A 15,638-nucleotide genomic window follows, 5' to 3' on the forward strand; every position below is an offset into this window, starting at 1 on the left:
TTAAGAGGATAACACCACAGCTTGTCCTTCGTCTTCTCTCTCTGAATGAGCGCTTGGTGTGTAGCACACGGAAGAAGACATTTTCATCACAAAAGAAATTTGAAGTGTAGTAGGTGTTATGAATACATAACAAGGTGGCGTTATGCAGTGTTTTGAATACATCGACTTGGTACAGATTTCCGGGAGATCTTCAGAATCAGAAGAGGAAAGAAAAGATTTGAGGGGATTTACAATTTCTATTCACGTTATCTGTCAAAACTCTAACTATTAATGATCACTGAGTCTGTATTCAAATGTACAATATACAGGGGGTTTCATTTGGTTTAACAAATGGTTGAACTGACTTTGTTTTTTGTTTAGTCCGATTAAGATCACTTTTTCTTTCTAATTCTTGTTATTGTTTCTGGATATTTTTGTGCATTGTTTAGCATATTGAGCTGGTTTAAAAGATTTACCCGGCAGAAGTTGATTTTCTTATATTAAGAGTACAGCGTGATGGTGCAAATCTGAGTCTATCAGAGGATTTCTTTCTCTCTCTCAGCTCTGCCGAAGGCCCCCGGTAACCCTGTGGTGACGGAGAGAACTGCAACGAGCATCACACTCACCTGGGATTCCGGCAACCCTGAGCCTGTCTCCTACTATATCATACAGGTGTGTAACGGGCGACACATTGTGCCTCATTTGTATATGAGCATTAACAGCCTGAATCAGTAAGCAGGGCTTTTAAAATAAAAGACATTTTCCCATCAAAAATTCATAATATGTGAGTTGAAATACACATTTCAGTCGCGTTCCCAGGTTATCGCTCCTGTCCTGTTACCCAAAGACATTTGATTCCATTGCAACTATGACAGAGGACGTCTCAACTTACAGTCGTTTCCTGAATTATTTCTTAGATGTAATTCTGTTTTTTTTTTTTGTTGGGTAAACCACTTGAAGATGATAAGAGTTCTCATGCAATTAACACCGATGTCATGTGGCTACGTTTCATGTATTTGCAATGCTAAACATCTCAGCTACTGTTACTGGAACAATCTTCCATTTCCAAAAACATATGGAAAATAAATAAAAATGGCCTGAAATTGCACATTTTGAATACACGTGTGTTTTTAGTGACCGCGCTGAAAACAAGTCTCTCGTCCCTCTTCCCCTCCCTTCCTCCAGCACCGAGCCAAAGGGTCCGAGGACCCCTACAAGGAGATCGACGGCATCGCCACAACGCGCTACAGCGTGGGCGGCCTCAGCCCATACTCCCACTACGACTTCCGGGTGGCGGCGGTCAACACCATTGGCCAGGGCCCCTCCAGCGAGATGGTGGAGGCCCGCACGGCCGAGCAGGCCCCGTCCTCGCCTCCTCGGCAGGTCAGCACAAAGCAACTTAACAAAATGCTTCTTTTTGATTCGCCGACTGACATGACATATGCGATATGAACAAACGCTGGTCTGAAGCGGCCTTTAGTTCCCCATAATACTAACTCCAGTACATTTTATCTTTATCCCCAAGCACCTCCGCTCAAGTTCTTCCTGTTTGCGCCCTGCAGGTCAGAGGTCGCATGCTGAGCACCACGACGGCAATCATCCACTGGGATGAACCAGAGGAGCCTAACGGACAGGTGGTGGGCTACAGAGTCTACTACACCTCAGACAACATGCTGCCAGTCAACCAGGTGGGTACATGTTTGTGATTACACAGATGGCCGATGGCCCGTGTCGTCCGCATTGGGTCTTAACGCTCAAGTGTCCATACGTGTGCCGTGCAGTGGGAGAAGCAGATGGTGCGCAGTGCCAACTTCATCACCATCCAGGGCTTGACCCCCAACAAGACTTATTACATCAGAGTGCTGGCCTTCACCTCTGTGGGAGACGGGCCCCTGTCCCAGGACCTGCAGATCATAGCCAAGACCGGAGGTGAGCGAGGGATGTCCGGCTCTGCTTGTACGGCACAGATACGCCATGCGTACTGTCATCTCAATCAGCGAGAGTCAAAGAAAGAAAGTCTCTTAACAGGGGGTTTTACTAATCCTGTTTCCCCCCCCTCCCCCTCCCCCAAACCTGCGTAGTTCCATCCCAACCTTCGGACTTCAAGGGCGAGGCCAAGTCCGAGACCAGCATCCTGTTGTCCTGGGTTGCCCCGCCCCAGGGCGGCCCCGACAACCAGATCACGGGATATGAGCTGGTCTACCGACGAGCTGACGACACGGAGGAGGTAAAATAAGAGGGAGACTGGTGGCAGAGAGGAATGTTTTGCAAGACTGCTAAATTCATGGAAGGATGACAACAGATTGAAGGACCGTTTTTATGAATAGATGGTTGCCAAACAGAAGATTAAGTGGTCTTACTATTAATAGTGAGTTCTGTAAGGGATGCTGCGTTTGAACACCCTGGGTAAAAAGTGAACACAACCCTTTTCTTCTTCTTCTTTTGTTCTCACCGCCTGCGTATTCCATTGTTCTCCGTTTCTCTTCATTTCCCTCCAGAAGAAAGTGAGCTTTGAGCCCACCACCTCCTACCTGTTGAAGAACCTGAAGCCTTTCTCCACCTACACCTTCCAGCTGGCTGCCAGGAGCAAGCATGGGATCGGGGCGTACACCAACGAGGTGTCCATCGACACGCCGCAGACGCGTAGGTCCCACCACGAATACTACTGTGTGTGTGAGAGAGAGAGAGAGAGAGAGAGAGAGAGTGGTTTCAATTTTGACGATGCAAAAATGAGAACTGGCTCAAAAACCGATCCGCAAACACACGAAACATCAGATCCGACCATCATAGATTCGTATGGTACAAACAAGACATTAGGCAGTTACTTTTTTTTGCATTGTCACGACGAAAAAAGGGCCCTCGTGAATCCAGACCTCGACCGACCTCAGATTTGATATTTCAACAAATGCCTTGAATAAGATCCCAAAACGTATTCCCAAATGCGGTATTTAAGCCGATGATTGACAGCAAAGTAACGACACGTGATCTGTTGGCTACCAATCTGAGGTCTGTAAGAGAATCAGTGAAAACCAAGGTAAGCAGCCTGAGAAGCTAGATAGAGATGATTACTCCAACATGGATCACAGAGGCTTGGGTAGGCTGTGAGGACAAGTAAGTTATGGGCAGGTATGTTTGTGTGTCCAAGCTCAAGTCAACGATCTTGTGTCGCATCTCTTTTTATTGTTTTAAGTCATCCACTCGTTTCCATCGCTCAAACATTCCGACCGAACAGAAGCCGACACCCATCGTTCAGTATCTTTGTTCAGTCACCGTGCTGCTGTCTAGCCAGAGGGTCACTCTTTTTTTCATTTTTTTTGTATCTTCTTTTTTTTCGTAAAAGCTTTCTGTTCACCAGTGTTTTGTTTTCATTTTATGTTTCTTTTGTCTTTTTTGTTCTCTGTCTCTCGTCTGCTCAAACTCATCCCGCCATTCCTTTACAACAAACCTCACCTCCTCACCTCTCCACCCACCGATACGACCTCACACACACACACACGACCGAATAACATGTACCCAAACAACACACACGCACACACACACACACAAACCTCCCCCCCCCCTCTACTGTGATACCCCAAACTGGCCGATCAGTCCCTTCGGCGCCTCCGCAGGACATCACATGCGCCAGTCCCAGCTCTACCAGCATCCTGGTAAGTTGGGCTCCGCCCCCCGTGGAGTTTCAGAACGGCGTCATCACCGGATACTCCATCCAGTACTCCACTACTGAGGGCCACAAAATGTCTAAAAGTGTTGACGGAATTCCCCCGGAGAGTTCTCCGTACCTCCTGGAAGACCTGGAGAAATGGACTGAGTATGGCATAACGGTCCGGGCGCAGACGGAAGCCGGGGATGGGCCGGAGAGCTTACAGCTGCTCATCCGCACCGAGGAAGATGGTATGTTCCCGAGCAAACCCCCCCCCCCCCCCCCTCCTCCCCCCATGCCCCCCCACTGCCCCCCCCCTGCCTGTCTTAGGACGGTCGGCCCCTCTAACAATGGCTCCCTCACTAACATAGCACTAAACTAACGGCGAGCTTCTTCCTCTGGCCAGCTGAGGCCTTTTGGCAAGCGGATGATGCATTTAGGAACCCGTCCGACCTTTCTGTTTTGAAAAACCTCTCCGTTGTTCACCTTCATAACCGACCAGAAACCTCCAACATCCGGACACCTTTCCTGCTACTCCCTCACCATTGCTCTCTCTTGTCAACAGCAACCCTTCTTCTTTTCCTCCAGCAGAAACTTTTTATCCTCTCTTTTTTTTTTTTTTTCATGCCCGTATCTTTTTTTCCGCACTTTTCCCCCCTTCCTCATAAAATCCCCCAGTTTTTTGGGATAAGGGGCGGTTGGGATTCCCCACCTTTTCTTTCTCCACTAACGACACCAACACTTTGTGGCTGTAGCCGTACCTTGGCCTTTCCACACCTTCCAACTCCTCTCCAAGTCTTTGAACGTCTCTAATCTAACTTTGCTCAAATGCATTCTACTGCTTCTTGAGTCATTTGTAATATTTAAGCAATATTTTTTGATACTCATGCTCGATATGTCTCCATTTTTTTTAGTTAGCCACGTTAGTCATTCACGTTTTCTTTCCGTATCTATATAGGGAAGAGTGTAGTTCTTGGCAGCACGAGAGGGGTTTTTCTTGATAACAGCATTTTCTCTTTGACTGCCTGCCACTGTTTATCTGCCCATGGCAACAAAAAATCCTTTTCTATCTGCCATTCTTATCTCTCTCTACATTTGCTTCTTATCCTCCACTGCTTTTTTCCTCCATGTTTTTCCTCAAGCACTCTCATTTTTTTTTTTTTTATACTATTTTGACTTTTTTTCCCAGACATCAGAGCAGTTTTTAGACTTTTTGGTGGGGTGTAGTTTTTTGTACACATTTTTCAGCTTTTGGGTATTTTCCACTTTTTTTTTTTTTATCTGCCCATGAATCCAGTATATTTTTTATTTGAACAAGTGAAGGCCTCGAGAGGAGGTTTGAGTGCCCATCATCTGTGACCCTTGACCTCTATCCCAAAATGCATTTTTAGTTCCAAGTGGTCCTCCGCGGGGGGTGGAGGCACAGACTGTGAACGCCTCGGCCGTTAGGGTGAAATGGCGAGCACCGGCGCCCGAACGGCAGCACGGTCAGGTCCGAGGCTACCAAGTCCACTATGTGAGGATGAACTACGGAGAACCTCAGGGTCAGCCGTTCATCAAGGACATCCTCATAGAGGACTCGCAGGTAAAACCCACACGAACTCTCGTTTCTTTTGACAATTCCCATATTTCTATCACACATTATTATTCATTGGAAATTTGCAATTTGACATATTAAGTTAATAGTTTCATTAAAGCCATGAATAAATGATGAGCTCCCCAGACACATGCGTTTACCCGAATATATATTATAAATGAGAAAGCCAGCATGTGGCCATCTAGGTACAACTCTCGATAAGATAAATCACGGACATTTGGACATTTGAGGAAATCTGCTTATTTGCCTTCTCGCCTTCTTCTCGTTAGATGAGAAGATGGATAGCCAGGAGGCGGTGGGCTTAGCGTAGCGTAATGACTCGTAAGAAGCAGCACCTCTAAAGCTCACTAATTAACACGTTATATCTCCTTTGTTCGATCAAACCATGTGTGCCGTCTTTTTGCTTCGTATTTAGCACACAGACATGTGAGTGCTATCTATTTTCCCATCTAATTATTGGCAAGAAAGCACAGCAAAGTGTATTTCGGTCTTCTTTTCATTTTCAGCATTAATGGATCTCTGTCCAGGATAAATAATGGCCCTGAATCTATTTATAATTGCCAATTACTGCTGGTGATTTCCAGCTAACACTTCTATGGCAATAAAAGACGGTGCAATTCCACTTGATAATATTAAACAATGGTGTTTTTCTCTTCTTTTTCTCTTCTTCTTTATTGCTGCTATTCAGTGGGAATATGGTGACTCAGCAGAATACGTGAGTAAACCCTTCTTAAGCCTATATTTAATAGTGAAAAACAACAAAGCACAGAGAGATGGATAAGTCATATTTAGGAGATTGCAGTTTTAAAACCTCCTATGACGCGGGTGAGGGCTTTAATCCCAGAAGGAAGTCCCTTTTTTTTCTATTTCTGCATTGTGCGTTCTACAGAATTGTATTAATAAACGACCCCGGGAAAAAACACAAACGCATAGATAACTGATGATGTGAGTCCCTCGTGGGGATTGCCAAAATACCATTATTTATGCTTTCCGCAGGCCAAGAAATTAAGAAAATGTTGTGTTTAGTGTTTAGAAGTCCCGGTCCAGAGTCCCGGTCCAAATGAGTTTTGAGTGTCTGCGTGGTTAAAGAACATTTTGTGCTGCTCGCGAACCACATTTTGAGCTTCTTTGGGAGAATTTGATATAGTTGTTATGAGTTTTGTTGAGAGGATTTCCCAATCTACGGTTTTCCAAAAGCAGCATCTAAGTTATAAACTAGAAAAGAGCTGAATATCTGTAAGGGACGGGCTCAGAATTGTTTCAGGTTAATAAACCAGACAGTTGTTTTTGGTTTTCGTTGTTGTTGTTGTTTTTGTTATTAAATAGAAGCCCTGCTCCGTGTCCTGAGGGCACACGGAAAGAGTTTCCGTTTTGACGCTGACGATGCTTTTTGTGTTCCTGCAGGAGGTGCTTCTCGGAGACCTGAAGGCAGACACTGCGTACTCTGTGTCAGTGGGAGCTTACACTGCCAAGGGAGACGGCGCTCGCAGCAAAGCTGTTACCGTCTGCAGCGCCCTGCCACGTAAGTGTGTCCGCGCAAACACACACACACACACACACACACACACACACGCACACGCGCGCACTGATCTCTCAGCCCAAAGCGCCGCTAATGATCATTGGAGGCCATTAAATGGTTGAATTGCTTCCCGTCTCACTCGGTCACACCTTGATATGCCCAGGAAGAAGCCAGTCGCTCGGTGCCGCGTTAATCATATTTTGCGGCTTTCGCTCGAGGTTGCGAATAATGCGCCTTGCAATTATTCCCTAATTATCTTTTCATCAACCCCTCTCTCTTCCCCTTTCTTTCCCCCCCCCCCTTGTAGTGCCCGAGAAGCCCAAACTGACTGTGACCGCCACCGATTCGGGCACGGCTCTGCTCCAGTGGTACCCGCCGCCCCATCCGCCCACTTTGCTCCTGGGGTACCGCCTCACCTTCGGACGCGTCGACGTCCTCCCGTTCACGGTGGTGGAGTTCCCCACCAAGGAGAACCGCTACACCGCCCAGGACGTCCACAAGGGAGCCAACTACGTGTTCAGGCTCTCCTCCCGCAACAAGATGGGCTACGGCGAGGAGGCCGTCAAGGAGCTGACCACTCCGGAGGGACGCCCCGAGCGGGTACCCTGAAAGCATCAACTCGGAGGAGGCGTCCCGCCGCCTCCCTCCGGGTGGCGTGGAAAGCGGTGCCGCTGATTGAGGCAAAACGGGAAGATCACAAAGTACTCGGTGTCTGTACAGGGACATAAACAGTCGGGTGAACGCCTCGGAAGTCCTGGTGCCCCGCCCCGGGGGCGAGTGTTTTGTTGGAGGGCCTGAGCGCCGATACTGTGTACGAAGTCAGGTTGTGCGCGTTCACAGCTGTCGGCCCCGGGCCGTTCAGCCCGAGTGTCCAGTTTAGGACGCAGCGGCTAGACCAAGGTAGGGTTCACTTTTCCTAACAACCTCCATCTTCATTGCTTCCGGATGCTACACAGGCGCTTTCCTAACGGCATACACAAGTCCCACTTACACACACGCACACACACACTCCTCACTCACACACAAACGTCTGGTGGCAACATCAAGTGTCCTTTTTTCGTTGTCTTGTCACTGTAGTCTTAGAAGCAACGTCCTTTTCCCAAAGCAAGTAAGAGTCCTTGGGTCAGTCACGCTCACTGTGTGTCGATCAGGGCAGGTAGCTAGCTTGAGACTGGAACTAGGGAGTGATACACAGGTAAGGCCATTATTTTTGCTTTCAGTAGAGCGATTACAGCGAGACTGGAATCGTGTTATTTGTTTTTCCTTTTCCTTTTTTTGTACCTTTTTTAGTTTTCGCCACCAACTTCCGAGTGAAAGCTGCCATGAAGAACTCCGTTCTGCTGTCCTGGGAGATACGAGACAAGAACCCCGCCCAGCCGTTCACCGTGAGTGCATTAGCATTTCGTCATATTTAAATGTGGGTAAATAAAAACACAAAAACGGTAATCAAAGTCACAACACTGAACACACAACTAAATACAGGGTGCAAATAAAGTATGTGAGCGGGGGGGAGGGGGTGGAATATGGGGGGAAATGAAATAATATGCTCTTCAATAACTCACTCTGAAAATTCAACATAATGTATTCCGTTATTTTCAAGCATTTGTTTCCTAGTTTTCACGATGAAAGTCAACACTTCCTGTTTGAAGGAACATACTGTAATGCAGGTGTTTGGGCAAACAGGCAAAAACATGGAGACTTTGTATAAAACATGTAGAAGCCACAAAACGCCTGGCTCCTTTAGTTGGCGTGTAGAAAAGCATTTGGAACTATTTGAAGCGTGCTTGCATTGTGTGTCGCATTCACGTCTTGCGTCCCCGTGTGACACCGGCCCGTTGTCCAGATCCTGTACGGAAAGGGCCAGTCCGTGGAGGTGGACGGGAAGCAGACCCAGAAGCTGATCGCTGGCTTGGAGCCGGACACGCAGTACTCCTTTCTGCTACACCAACCGGGCCAACAGCGCCGGGGGGTGGGGCTGCAGCACCGCGTCACCGCCACCCCACCCGCGCCGGACATCCTGAAGACCAAGCCCACGGTGGTGGGGAAGACCAACGCGGACGGCATGGTGACCGTGCAGCTGCCCACTGTGCAGACCACAGCCAAAGTCAGGTAGTGATGATGAGTGAATAAGGCGTTGTTCCATGTCGAGATAGCAGAGATCCTTGATAGTAACCTGTGCAGAATTTGCTCCACTTCCTCCTCCTCCTGCTCCAGCTGCTCCAGCTGTCGCGTTTCATGTATTTGGGATTTGTCTTGAGTTGGCAGCAAAGCAGGTCTGAGAACTTGAAAATAATAAAACACACCGTAAGCACCATTTTTATTAAATGTGATTAGCTTTTAGAGATTTTCACATTGATCAACTCATCTTTCTCCTCTATTAAAATATAATTTGCCAGATTGAAATGCTCGTTATCCCCCCTTTTACATTTAAGGGAATACCTCCCTCACTTAATCACCACATGCGCATGCGTGTGCTGTGTATGTACAGCTAAGAGAAGATAAGATGAGGTCACATTAACCAGCATTGATCCCCAGTGCAGATTAAATTAAATTATATATATTATTTTTTTTATAGTCTTCTTTAGTATGTATTTCCTTCAGCCTGAGCTACGCATGCTGTGTTTCAGGGGTTACTATGTGGTGGTGGTGCCACTGAAGAAGCAGAGAGGAGGGAAGTTCCAGAACCCCTGGGAGGAGCCCGACCAGATGAACCTGGACGAGGTGAGACATTATGGCCTTGATGAAGAGCTCGCCGTAAGGAAATATTAATGTTGAGGGGGCAATTATATGATGACGAACAGGGTGATTGGGATTTTGATATCGTTTGCCTGTGTGTGTTTGAGGTTGTTGGCCAGACTTGGATACCTTTAATCTTCAACTCTTTTATGAAGCTATTTTTATTTTCAGATTGTTGTGTGTTGATCGAATCGCCTGTGTGTGCTTTGGTTTGCAAACTCAAATCGCCCCTCGAGGGACAACTCGAGTGTTTGGAATTTAATTTTCAAGTCACGTAACCACCGAATAGCGCCGAGCCTACTGGCAGGGCTCCGTTGTCTCTCCGACTCTTTTGCATCTCATTATGCGAAGGGAGACGCCTGCTCAACCCAAACAATGCTCTCACATAACATTTCCCATCTCATTCCACTTCCTGCCTTCTTTTATTTTTTTCTCTAAAGACCCCCGTCACCTCATTACGCTTGTTCTGAAAGCGCATCCATGTGTGCAAGATTAGTTTCAATAGAGTTTTTAATGGCGCCCGCGGCTCTCAATGGATAAACGCGCAAGCAATTCAGTTGATGATGTGATAATGGCCGATACAGCCCCATTGTCCCTTCACTGGTGTGTGTGTGTGTGCGCGTGTGTGCGTGTGTGCGTTTGTGTGTGTGTAGAAATTGCCACAACTGTTAATCCCCGTCCACCCCTTTGCAGCTTCTGAAAGAGATCAACAGAACCAGTGTCAGCCGCGCCCTCCGCATCCGCAGACAGGCCGGCCAATCGGATCCGAGGGCCTACGTCAGCGCTCACTTCAAGACCCTCCCCCTGGAGTTCACGCTGGGTGACGGGCGAAACTACGGCGACTTCCGCAACCGCCCGCTGCAGAACGGACAGGAGTATGTTTTCTTTGTGCTTGCGCTGTTGGACCTCTCTGAGAACGTGAGTCAGAAACACAAACCACCGAAACATTTACCATCTCAGTGCAGTTTGGTCTAAATGCAATAAAAAATAAATATATAATTTTTTTTGAAAAACGTGTCTCGCTCCAGACCATGTACGCCACGAGCCCTTATTCTGATCCCGTGACCTCATCGGATGTGGACCCTCAGCCAATCGTCGACGAGGAAGAGGGTCTGCTGTGGGTGGTGGGGCCCGTGCTGGCTGTCATCTTCATCGTCTGCATCGTCATCGCCATTCTCCTGTTCAAGAGGTAAGGATGATGGAGCCAGGAAGATGGAGGAGAGGGGCGAGGGGGGGGGGGGGGGCACTAGAAAATCAAAAAGAGAGAGGAAGAAGGATTAAAAGTGTTGATGAAGAGAAGGAAAATAAAAATGATTAGAAAGGAAGCTTACGTCTTCATTACATTAGTCATTTAGCTGATGCTTTTATCCAAAGCATTCAACCATGAGTACAAACTCAGAACAACAAGAATCGAAAGTACAATTTCTTCAATAAAGTTAAACTATCAGTAAGAGCGATTTAAGTGCTACTACGGCTCTACCTTCCCTATTCAAGGTATACTCGAAAAAGATGTGTTTTTAGTTTGCGACGGAAGATGTAGAGACTTTCTGCTGTCCTGATGTCAATGGGGAGCTCGTTCCACCAATGAGGAGCCAGCACAAGCAAACAGTCGTGATTTTTGTTGAATGTTTAGCTCGAAGTGAAGGAGCTACAAGCCGATTGGCAGAAAGCCGAGCGAAGTGAACGAGCTGGGGTGTGAGGTTAGACCATGTCCTGGATGTAGACTGGACCCGATCTGTTCGCAGCACGGTACGCAAGTACCAATGTTTTGAAGCGGATGCGGGGCGGCCCACCGGGAACCAGTGAAGGTCGCGGAGGAGCGTGTAGTGTGGTAAATTTCGGGAGGTTGAAGACCAGTCGAGCTGCTGCATTCTGGATGAGCTGTAGAGGTCGAATGGCATTAGCCGGTAGACCTGCCAAGAGGAGTTGCAATAGTCTAGCCGTGAGATGACCAGAGCCTGGACCAGAACCTGTGCCGCCTTCTGAGTGAGAAGGGGTCGTATTCTCCTGATGTTGTACAGCATGTACCTACAGGAGCGTGTTATTGCAGTAATGTTGATAGTCAGGGAGAGTTGATTGTCCAGTGTCACACACGAGGTTCCTGGCAGTCGGAGTCGGAGCCAACACTGAGTTGTTGAAGTTAATAGTCAGGTCGTGGGTGGGAGAGCCTTTTCCTGGTAGTTCAGGTCTTGTCCGGGTTAATTCTCAGGTGGTGTGCGGACATCCACTGAGGGATGTCGGTCAGACACAGATTCCTCTCCAGGTTACCGGTAAGAGCGGTCGGTGAGGTAGGATTGAGAAGAGGGAGAGCGCAGTGGCCTGAGATACCAGGTCCTGGAGGGAGGACATGAGGATCTGATGGTTCACTGTGTCAAAGGCAGCGGAAAGGTCTAGAAGGATAAGGACAGAGGAGAGAGAGGCTGCTCTAGCAGTGTGAAGCTGCTCAGAGACAGCAAGGAGGGCAGTCTCTGTTGAGTGGCCTGTCTTGAATCCAGACTGGTGGGGGTCTAGAAGGTTGTTGCTGTGGAGAAAGGAGGAGACTTGGTTAAAGATAGCTCGCTCTAGAGTTTTGGAAAGGAAGGGGAGGAGAGAGACAGGTCTGTAGTTATTGACTTCAGACGGGTCGAGAGTGGGTTTCTTCAGGAGAGGGTTGACTCTTGCCTCCTTCAGAGAGTTAGGGAAACAGACGGTTGAGAGGGAGGTGTTAATGAGATGGGTGAGAAAGGGAAGAAGGTCGGGAGCAATAGACTGGAGAATGTGAGACGGGATGGGGTCAAGGGGGCAGGTGGTTGGGCGGGCAGAGGTCACCAAGGTAATAACTTGATTGGGAGACAGGGGGATAAAAGAGGAAAACAAGGGGAAGAAGGTGAAGTTACTGGAGGTGTAGTTATTTGAAGATGGATTAGTAAATGAGGAGCGTATGTCGTCTTATCTTTTTTGTAAAGTAGTCAACAAAGTGGCTTGGTAGAAGGGAGGAGGGAGGAGGGGGACATGGGGGGGTCAAGGAGGTTGGAAAAAATAGAGAAGAGTTTTTTGGGGTTAGAAAAAGAGAATTCTATTCTGGATTGGTAGAACAAGCTTTTGGCTGCAGAGATGGACGCAGAGAAAGAGGAGAGAAGAGAGGTCGTCGGCGTGTTTGGATTTTCGCCATTTCCTTTCCGATGCTCGCATAGTGGCTCTCTCGGCGCGCACCAGTTCGGACAACCACGGAGCCGGAGAGGACTTGTGGACGTTTCGAGTCGTAAGAGGACAGAGACAATCAAGAGACGACAGAGTAGAGAGGAGAGTGTCAGTGGCAGAGTCAGGATGCATGAGTGTCAAGGAGTCAGTTGAAGGGAGGGCTGACAAGACAGACGAGGCCAGAGGTGGGTAAGAGGGTGAAAGGGTGAGAGGGTGCAGGTGTTGCGACGGACAGGTGCAGAGTCCGTTGTGGGAGGGTTGTCAGTTCCAAAGAGTGGGAGAGAGTAAGAGATGAAGAAGTGGTCAGAGACATGAAGTGGAGTTACAGTGAGGTTAGATGTAGAGCAGTTTCTGGAGAACATATAGTCACGGCGGTTGCCAGCTTTGTGAGTAGGAAGAGAAGAGCAAAGGAAGACAGTAAGAGTAGCAGGTCAGATGACTTCTCTGTCTGGATGTTAAAGTCACCCAGAAGGATGAGCGGGGGGACGTTTTCTGGGAAGTTTGAGAGGAGGACGTCTAATTCTTCCAAGAAGTCTCCCAAGGAGCCAGGTGGACGGTAGAGAACAACAATGATTAGTTGAACCGGATATGAGTAAGCGTCACTGCATGAAACTCAAAAGACAGTGGGGTAAACAATGGAAGCGGGTAGAGAGAAAAACTCCATTTGTGGGAGATGAGTAGACCTGTGTCACCACCCCGACCAGAGGGTCTGGGTGTGTGGCTGAAGGCAGAGGAGAGAGCAGCAGGGGTTGATGTGTTGTCTGGTGTGATCCAAGTCTCAGCGAGGGCCAGGAAGTCCAGCGATTGCTTGACAGCGAAGCCAGAGATGAAGTCCGCCTTGCTGACTGGCAGTTCCAGAGGCCCCCTGTGACGAGGCGCTGGGTCTGTGTGGAGCGGGTGGGATAAATAAGAGAGGAGGGATTTTGGTGCATGTGTGAACGAGTCCGAGGTCTATAGTATCTACGAGTAGATATGCACACAGGTATGGAAATGTTTATCCTCAGAGTTTTCATACAAGGATTCTTCACTGACGCTTCAAGGTTTTAAGGGGTTCCTTAAAACCAGTGAAGTTTCAGTTTTACAAGAATGAGTCATTCTTGCCAAAACTGATTAAGGACAAAGGTCTGTTTACCTCAAGGTAGAAAGTAAAATAGAGCTAAATCCCGATTACTCAAACCCCGAATACGCAGAGTATTGAGTACTCTCCAGGGATTAAGGAAGTTTCATGTCCAATTTTGGCTTCTATATTATTCATTAAGTTATCATGATGTTTCCATGGAGACAGTTAGGTTAGTTAGCTGTCACGTGGAAGATTGCTCTTGAGCATTATTCATGAAGATCGTCCGCTTTGTTAAATGCACTAATGCCCGATGCAATACATCAGCCTGATTGCAGAATTACTAGCCTTGATGGTGATAATCTAAAGTTCACGAGCCCTCCAGGGTAGTGGACTGTGATGATCCACAGCCATCAATGTCCCACTTTGCTGTTGTGGACGTAAGAGGGTGTGTGTACATCTGTCAACTACAAACTGGAACAGTTTTTGTTATAAAAATGGGTTACATACGTTACACCTCATAGACCTGATTTTATTTTCATAAATCAATGAATGTACAATAGAGAATAGATCACTCCCTAGTTCTACATTGTTTTCTTTTAGTTTTTCTCTCTTTTGTTGTTTATCCTATGTTTTACACTTCTTGCTCTAAATATATAAACTCAAATGAGCATCATCTAAAAATCTGCACATGCATTGTTCATTGTCTGAAAGACTTCTGTAAATGTCTTATTGATGCCTACTATCACTAAAAGAAATAATGAGAGAGAGACAGAAAAAAGAAAAAAGGGTGTGTGTATATGGGACATAATGTGCATGCAGAATCATTTGGCTTTTCAACCTATCCAGCACTGTAATAAGGAAGGGATTGGTTTCAATGAGAGGGGGAGAGCGGTGAGGTCAGCGGTGTGTTCGTCCCTGGTGTTTGTTTGTTCTTCGACTGGACGCTAATGTTATTCATCCTTGTCTGTCCTTTTATCTGCTCCTCTCCCGTGTCTGGATCCAGCAAACCTGACAGGTAAACAAACACTACCTATTTACCATTTCCCTCTGTCCTGCAGGGTATTTCCCTTGAAAAAAATCATGCGCTGGATAATAGATCCCAGCAGAGTCGGGATTAACTTGATGTGTGTGTTTCTTTCTCTTTTGGATGATTGTATTGTAAGCTGCAGTGCACTGGGTAAAGACTTGAGGCATGATGCAGGAGTAGGGAACAATGACAACGGCGCTGCATGATTTTACAGCCCTAAATTGAACGCAGCGATAATGTCAAAGAAAAGACAGCGTCGCTTAGAAAAAGCCCGCTCCCACCTCCCATCCCAGACAATTGTGTACATATAACAAAAAAGAAAAAGCCAGCAGTCAACCAAAGCTTTGGCAGAATATTAAACCGAAGAATTACAGCTATCCCTGTAAATGTCCGAGGAGCAATTTTATGTAGCTTTTCTCGGAAATGTCATAACATCCACGTCACTCTCGTCAATTTATTTGAACATAAATCCCCTAAACCCCCCACCCCAAAAAAACAATTGAGATTCTGTAAGATTACAAATCCCACATTTTCCCAGATTCATTTTTTTTGTGTTGACTTCATGCAGTAAAAAGCTTTTCAGTTCATCAGGGCTTGAGATGCACGGAAACGCTGAGCGTTGATCTGTGATTCCAGGAAAAGGGCCGAGGCCGAGGGCAGGAAGGGCAGTTTCCCCTGCAGCAAAGCCATGTCGTCCCACCACCCCACGGATCCCGTGGAGCTACGCCGGATCAACTTCCAGACTCCAGGTAAAGCGGACGCGCCGCTGTACGCGATGCACGTTTTTCCCCCGAGCATTTTGACGAGATTAACCGTGGTGTGTCGTTTCCCCTTTTCAGCCTACCGTGTATCAGTGTACCGTGGTTACCGCCGGTTGTCAAGTTAGTTGGTTCTAGT

At 47.3% G+C, this 15,638-nt stretch overlaps 1 protein-coding gene across 1 annotated transcript in view; it reads left to right on the forward strand.

Annotated features, from left to right (window-relative positions):
• The window catches only part of ptprdb (protein tyrosine phosphatase receptor type Db), a 141,404-nt gene that overhangs the window by 107,470 nt on the left and 18,296 nt on the right, over positions 1-15,638 (forward strand). The window contains 24 exon segments of the mRNA XM_034537013.1: positions 542-651; positions 1,165-1,362; positions 1,542-1,667; positions 1,761-1,908; positions 2,061-2,206; positions 2,478-2,622; positions 3,571-3,873; positions 5,014-5,207; positions 5,908-5,934; positions 6,624-6,741; positions 7,046-7,323; positions 7,325-7,372; positions 7,374-7,418; positions 7,420-7,449; positions 7,451-7,498; positions 7,500-7,638; positions 8,029-8,123; positions 8,582-8,847; positions 9,366-9,459; positions 10,168-10,392; positions 10,503-10,663; positions 14,718-14,729; positions 15,378-15,490; positions 15,581-15,622. Coding sequence (XP_034392904.1) covers positions 542-651; positions 1,165-1,362; positions 1,542-1,667; positions 1,761-1,908; positions 2,061-2,206; positions 2,478-2,622; positions 3,571-3,873; positions 5,014-5,207; positions 5,908-5,934; positions 6,624-6,741; positions 7,046-7,323; positions 7,325-7,372; positions 7,374-7,418; positions 7,420-7,449; positions 7,451-7,498; positions 7,500-7,638; positions 8,029-8,123; positions 8,582-8,847; positions 9,366-9,459; positions 10,168-10,392; positions 10,503-10,663; positions 14,718-14,729; positions 15,378-15,490; positions 15,581-15,622 — 3,111 coding nt within the window.

The sequence above is a fragment of the Cyclopterus lumpus genome, chromosome 1 (genome assembly GCF_009769545.1).
Source record: "Cyclopterus lumpus isolate fCycLum1 chromosome 1, fCycLum1.pri, whole genome shotgun sequence".
Lineage (NCBI taxonomy): Eukaryota > Metazoa > Chordata > Actinopteri > Perciformes > Cyclopteridae > Cyclopterus > Cyclopterus lumpus.